The 7162-nt window shown below is 43.2% G+C and overlaps 1 protein-coding gene across 1 annotated transcript; it reads right to left on the reverse strand.

The window, feature by feature from the left end:
- Positions 1–351: 351 nt before the first annotated feature.
- Positions 352–2278, reverse strand: LOC139391053 (selenoprotein H). Its single transcript, XM_071138536.1, has 5 exons — positions 2185–2278; positions 1689–1809; positions 1098–1240; positions 892–1013; positions 352–612 (listed from the first exon to the last, which is right to left on the reverse strand). The coding sequence occupies exons 1-4, from the start codon at positions 2204–2206 to the stop codon at positions 907–909; spliced, it is 393 nt and encodes a 130-aa protein (XP_070994637.1). The 5' UTR covers positions 2207–2278; the 3' UTR covers positions 352–612; positions 892–906.
- Positions 2279–7162: the final 4884 nt, after the last annotated feature.

Genomic DNA, 7162 nt, shown 5'->3' on the forward strand with positions numbered 1-7162 from the left:
AATTTAGGTGCCATAACATGTGTACGGCTTAAAATAGAAAGTGACAGGACAGGCATCAAATAAATCATGTTGGAGGGTGAACATCTGGGGGTGAATAAGGTCTACATTGGAATTAGAAAAAAAGCCAAAATAAAACAGAGGTGATGGAGGTGCAAGAGACCGAGGGCATCAGATGGGCGTTTATGTCCTCTGCTAAATTTAGTTCATATCATATTTTACGAATAGCAAGTTAATTCCAAATTCCATTCACAGCCAGCCAAGCACATGTCAGACACATGGAATGTGTCAGAGTACATGTTACCTACTTCTAAATGATGCCTAATTTCCAAATGTGACACACTGAAGGAAATGTAGAAACAATCTTTATTCTTCATAGACATACAAAAGCAGGTGAAAGATTTTACAGCCTTACTGGATAATATGAACAAGAAGAGAACAGTAAAAGCAGCAATATTGTAAAAAGAGGGACTGTGAGAGACACCATTAGATGTCGCTGTGTATCCAGGCCAGAGGAGCTTGACGCTGGGGTCATCAGAGGAAGGACTGGGGTGCAACCCGGTTGGTCAGTCCTCATCATTCTGCGTCCAGCTGCTACAAACCCCAGATGACTGGCTGCAAAGAACAAGTGGGACAATTCGCTATTTTAGCTAAAAATGATCATGGACAATTGGATAATGACATATTTGATCCAATCAAATAAGTGGATTGCATTGATTTAGTGCTGTTCTCTTGGTCTGTTTTATTACTGGCTCTAGTAGCCAAACCCTCTCAACCAGTCTGGCCAATTCAAATGGCTTTCTTTCTCTCACAGTTTTGGTCAATCCGATTTGAATCCAGTCTTTTGAATTCGACCTTGAAGCACATAACTTATACAGTTCTGCCTATACAGACCTTCATCAAAGGTGTCTATTCAGTCTTTAGCGCCTTCTCCAGGGCAGAAACTACAACCTCAGGCTCAGGAAACTTCAGCTTGCGAGGTGGGCCTTTCTTTATCCCTGACCACAGACAAACCTCTGTAGGAGAGGAGAGTAATGGATTAAACAAAAGAAAAGGAGACAAAAGACATTTCACACAGATAGATCCCTGGACATCCTTACCTTTCTCTCCTTCAAACAGAATCACTTCAAAACTTTTACTCCGGGGCTTGTGGGGGTTCAGCACCACAGTGAGGTCTGGACAGGCAGCCAGGAGGGCAACTCTGACCCCCTCGGCATTACGCCCATACACTCGTCAGCTTTTACTGCCGTAAGACAACAGAACAGTGAGCGTTAGTTAACTGGTTGTGTTTACCTGCAGCAGAGATGTAGCTTATTTGTTTGCACTTTAATTTTTTTTGCTAATTGTGTAAATGTTGTTAGACGACAATAAGCTATATCAGGGCTCTCCAACCCTGTTCCTGGAGAGCTACAGTCCTGTAGGTCCTCACTCCAACCATAATCTACAACACCACCGATTCTAACAATTAGCTGGTTGATAAACTGAACCAGGTTAGTGCCAACTGGGATTGGAGATAAACCTACAGAAGGGTTGCTCTCCAGGAACAGCATTGGAGACCCCTGAGCAATACGCATGCCAGATACCATTTTCATTTGATGGACACTGGAATGCAACGTCCAATTAATTTATATTTCGTCATCTTTTTCCGTCACCCAAATGTAATGGGTGTTATTGGTGTGTTCAGTTCTCACCAGTGTTCAATGACCACCCTCTGGCCTTCTGTGACAATCTCCGGGTGGTCGTCCTCTCCTTTACCCCTCTTCCCCTCCACGGACTCCTCCTCGGTCTCCACCTTGCGCTTCAAAACACGACCTGTCCAACAACAGACAGTGGGGTTGGCCAGAGATGAAGAGGCGAATCGAGTAGTTTCACTCTCGCCGAAATGTACTTTCTATGCGCATATATTTGGACCTAAACTTGTCGCCTGCCTTTCCGCCTTTGGGACGACGACTCCAATGGTTAGGACGGAGACAATCTCGTCATATATATACACAGATCTCTGGGTTAGCTACTGTACAAGTCAACAAGCTAGTGTTAGTTAACTAATCGGCCCTTAAATAGCAAATGTAGCTAGCTCGGAGTCGTCTGTCTCGGATTATGGTCTTGCGATTTATCTTGTAAGTCAATGACAACTTATCTCATGAATGCGTGCAATTTTCTGAATAAACTAGATTTTGTATAGTTTACCTGCTTTAGTAAGGGAAGCCATTGCTGTTATTGATCTTGTGTAATGAGTGAACTTTCGCGCGTTTTGTGGGCTTGGGAAATGGGTTTCTTCTTCTTTGGTAGAGTTTAACGGTGGTTGGCATCCAATATATTGCATTACCGCCCCCAACTGAACTATAATATAAATACATGACACTTTGTGATACAAAATGGTCAAAGTGGAAACAGCTAAATTAAATAAAAAATATTGAGTTACCCTACCAACTACACTCATTAAAACCCACCACCTTATTTGATCCTATCCCAGGCCAACAACCTGAGAGGACAGGACACTACCACTCAACACACCCTGTAACTCTTCTGAAGTCAACTCATAACCCCAAGTATTTCTCTGCAGCTGCCAACACATCTATTTTCTGTGACTTTTGTTCCATCTCTGCTCTGATAACCATTGATATGAACACTAAGAAGCCAACCTTACTGAAACATATTTGTTTTATATACCTTTATTTAACTAGGAAGGTCAGTTAAGAACATATTCTTATTTACAACGACAGCCTACCGGGGAACAGTGGGATAACTGCCTTGTTCAGGGGCAGAACAACAGATGTTTACCTTGTCAGCTCAGGGATTTGATCCAGCAATATGGGCAGCACTACAGTTGACACACAACTTTTTCCACCAAAACTACACATTCCTCTGTCCCATGTCCTCCTGCACACTTCCCACATCTAAGAATCTCCCTCCTACACACTGCTGTGACATGCCAATAAACGTGACACCTAGAGCACTGCAGTGTATACGGCACAAAAGCTCTAACAGCATAACTCGTATATCTTAACATTACTTTGTGTAACAATGAGCGGTGTTCGTTGTCTGAGTCAGGCGCAGGACACAGGTTTGAGGAAAAACACAAAAGTCTTTACTCAAAATATAAATAGAAAAAAAACAGAATATCTCCAACAAGGAAACATCACGTAATGAGAAAACCCTCCAACACACACGGTAACACAAAACAATCACGGACAAAACAGAAAGGTAGACGAGAGGTTAAATAAGGAACATAATAAGGGAATAGAAATCAGGTGTGCGTAATCAAGACAAAACAAAAGGAAAAAGGAAACATGGATCGGTGATGACTAGAAAGCCGGTGACGTCGACCGCCGCCCGAACAAGGAGAGGAGCCGACCTCAGCCGTGACACTTTGTCAGGTAAAGACTCTGAATCTGTGTCGCACCAAACGGTGGGCGTCACAAACACCAGGAATCTTCAACTTAAATTGCTCCACCTCCACACTACCCCAGAAATCACGTCCTTCAATGGTGCCCTGTACTTAAGCGCAAAGCAAGATACAGGTCTTTCCCCAAGTCTTTCCCTCTGATCTGAAGAAACACAAACATTCATCAGGTTACCTTCACCGACCCAACAACACCCACCATCTTTTCCGCCCAACCTGAAACAACCCATGGAGTAGCCAAAAGGCCTGGTTCCACCCTCTTCAAAAATCTCACTCGCACTGGACCAAACGTATCTTCAGTGGTCAACCCGTCATTCAGGCCAGGTGGGGCAGAGCGCCACCTGTTTGGAGCCCCATCTATACAGTACCAGTCAAAAGTTTGGACACACCTACTCATTCAAGGTTTTTTCTTTATTTTGACTATTTTCTACATTGTAGAATAATAGTGAAGACATCAAAACTATGGAATAACACATGGAATCATGTATTTACCAAAAAAGCATTAAGCAAATCAAAATGTATTTTATATTTTAGATTCTTCAAAGTAGCCACCCTTTGCCTTGACAGCTTTGCACACTCTTGGCATTTTCTCAACCAGGAGATCCACTTGACATCTCGACCTCCTTCACCCTAACAGGGCACTCAAGGAAGTCCAGAGTATGATCCCCACCACAGTTGCAACATTTTCCATTCACAGACTCTTCAATATCATACTTCTCCCATCTTCAAACATTTGAAACGTGACCATATCCTTTACAATTCCCACACTGTAAAGGTTTCCACACAGATGGTGTCATGGCATACCTCACATATCCAAGCTTCACAAATTCAGGTAGAATCTCCTCAAACAACAATAATATTTTTTCTCCTTTTCTCCTTCCTCCCATTTACCATACGGGTCAGGTGACGTGCACTGACCACTCCTAGGATTTTCTGACTAAGGTACTCATCACCTATATCCAGCGAGACTCCAGTTTTAACTCTTTTGGCAGGTGCGCCGCCCCCGAAGATCAATACACGTTACTTCTGACATGGTCAATTTTGCCAGATCCACTGCACGCTTCTTCTGCTCTTCATCAACACAATTAACCAAAACATGGCCGCTTCTAGTCACCTTGATTGAATCCACCTTTCCCATTGCTTTCTTCACAATGCTCGATATTGCAAATGGATTTCCCAAATTAATCTCCTTGTCCAAAAAACGCAACTCAATAGGAAATTCATTATTGGACCGGGTCCTTGTCTTCTACTGCAACTTTTGCTTGTTTTGTTCCATTCTTTGATTTCACTATTTTCCATTCATTATCACACACTTCACTTGCCGCACTTTCGGATTCAAGCACAGTCGTCGTTTCCTCTTCCGCCCTGTCTATCCCCTTGCCACGTCCTGTCTCCACCTGTCAACCATCTTGTCCATTGGGCTCTTCCAATGTGAGGTTGAAGGTGTTTTTCATTCTGGTTGTGGACAAAACCATTCCAGAAAGTGGGGTTGTGAACTTCAGCTAAGATTCATGGAGGTGCTTCTGTCACCTAAAATAGAAGTTGGCTGACAGAATCTGGGCCACAAAGATGATCTTGGATTTTTCTAAATATCACAAATATTTATAAAGGAATATAAGATTTCACAGATTGTCAACACATGAGAGAGGACCAGGTCTGGAAAAAGGAGAAGTGATGGAGGTAGGCCTAGAGAAACGTGAAATAGAGACAGAGTGAACCAAATGCCTGTGTTTGTTTCTTCTTACTGCAAAATTGAGAGTAAATATGATATCACAGGAATAGCAGACTAAATCACAGTGCCAAGCACATTTTGTCGTTTCCATTCTAACTAACACAAAGACTGTCTCAGAGTGTCACTGCTTCCGTTAGGACCAAAAAGGACGGACTCCCAAAGAGTGAGACGAGGTGAGACTAACTCATAATGCAGTCACACTGTATCACAGTCACACATTCTTTCTTTCTCTCTCTCTCTCAAACACACACAGGCTACTATCACTATCTTTCTCTCAAACACACACACACACTCTCTCTCTCTCTCTTTCCCTCTCGGTGTTCTCCTCTGATCGAGCCAGGGGCGTACAGACCCTCAAACAGATGTACCCTCTTCCCTTTTCCCATCCTTCTACACCCTCTTACCTGACAGTGTGACGCGGGACCGGATGGAGCTCGCCCCTCCCACCCCCCTGCTCCTCCTAGTATAGACCTAGGACCATCAGTAACACGACACAAAACACAACAGCATGCTTTAAATAGAAACGCAAAGACAGAGTATCCCAAAATCTCTTCAATACCTAGGGACAGACATAGCCCACCATACTATGAGTGTTCTTTCTTGCTTGCCTATATATATATGTGTGCGGAAAATATGTCAATGCCAGCGATTATTATGATGAAGATGAATCTTTACACTTCCGTCTCACATCTTTCTCGCTCTCCTTCCCTCTCGCCACCATTTCCCCTCGCTATCTGAACTGAGACTGTGTTGTTATCGCATATTCATTTGAATATTATTCACGTAATGCATGTATCTCACCCTCTCTAGCCAAAGACCTGGCAGTGGGTGGAAAAACTTCAGAATTCCTCTCTCTCTCTCTCTCTCTTTCTCTCTGTTGCTCTCGCTCTCTCTCTGCTTGGTGAGGTCTAGCTTTCTCTTTCTCTCTCTTTAACGCTTGGTGATGTGTCCGGAACTGGAGGTCATATTACCCTGCTCTGCTGTAGTAGATAGATGGAAGCAGTCACATTCTGATGTAATTCACATGTAACCTGTGAATCAATAATGGATGTTGGTCACATTCTATTTAGCAGTGGGTGTTCCGATGCTGCACTTCATATTGAGATAATAATGGCAGACAATATATGGGCCTGGGACACACAGTGAACCATGCAGCTTTCCAACAAAAACATCCAGTTTAATTTGAACGAATCCGTTTCAGCCTCTCGGAACCTCATAACTTCCCTCCAAGCTCTCTCTGTATCCCTCTCTGGTCCCACTGACGTCACTGGTTGGCTGGGTTTGGGCTCAGTGAATAAGAGAATTGTGTGAAGACACACATCACCAAACACGCCAACGACACACCAACTCACTCAAACAGACTCAGAGGGCCTAGCTGGGCAGCCAATACAAACATTGCCATCTGGGAGTGTGAGGCAGAGAGAGAGCGAGAGACAGAGAGGGGGGGGGGATATACAGAAAGAAAGAGCAACATAGTGATCGATGTGACAGTAGTCAAGGATTAAACAAAGTGACTGAGAATGTTAAAGGGATTTGCAGTACCGTGAAAAGTTTGACAGCTAGACAAAAGAGCAGGAGAGGAAAGAGAGACGAAACAGAAAGAAGAGAGAGAGCCACTGAATATGAGTAGGCTCTCTGTGACACATACACATCAAAGTCTATAGCCTACTAATGGCGTCTGTTCCTAGAGCAGAGTTAGAGCCTATGAGCTCCGCACAGACACCCGCGGAGAGAATGGGAGACATTGTAAAAACATAACGATGATGAGATGTTGTTGACATGTTATAACACATCAATAAACGTCAATAAAACATCAATAAACGTGTTTTTATGAACTGTGCTCTCCTTTGTGGCAAGAGTGTGGGTATAGAAAGAAAGAAAGAAAGAAAGAAAGAAAGAAATAAAGAAAGAAAGAAATAAAGAAAGAAATGGAAAGTAAATGAGAGAGAAAGGGAGAGTGAGTTGTCATCAAAGAGAGGGAGGAGAGAAGAAGCGAGAGAAAGAGGGAGAAGAAATGTTGGGATGGAATG

This window comes from Oncorhynchus clarkii, chromosome 31 (assembly GCF_045791955.1).
Source record: "Oncorhynchus clarkii lewisi isolate Uvic-CL-2024 chromosome 31, UVic_Ocla_1.0, whole genome shotgun sequence".
NCBI classification, from domain to species: Eukaryota; Metazoa; Chordata; class Actinopteri; order Salmoniformes; family Salmonidae; genus Oncorhynchus; species Oncorhynchus clarkii.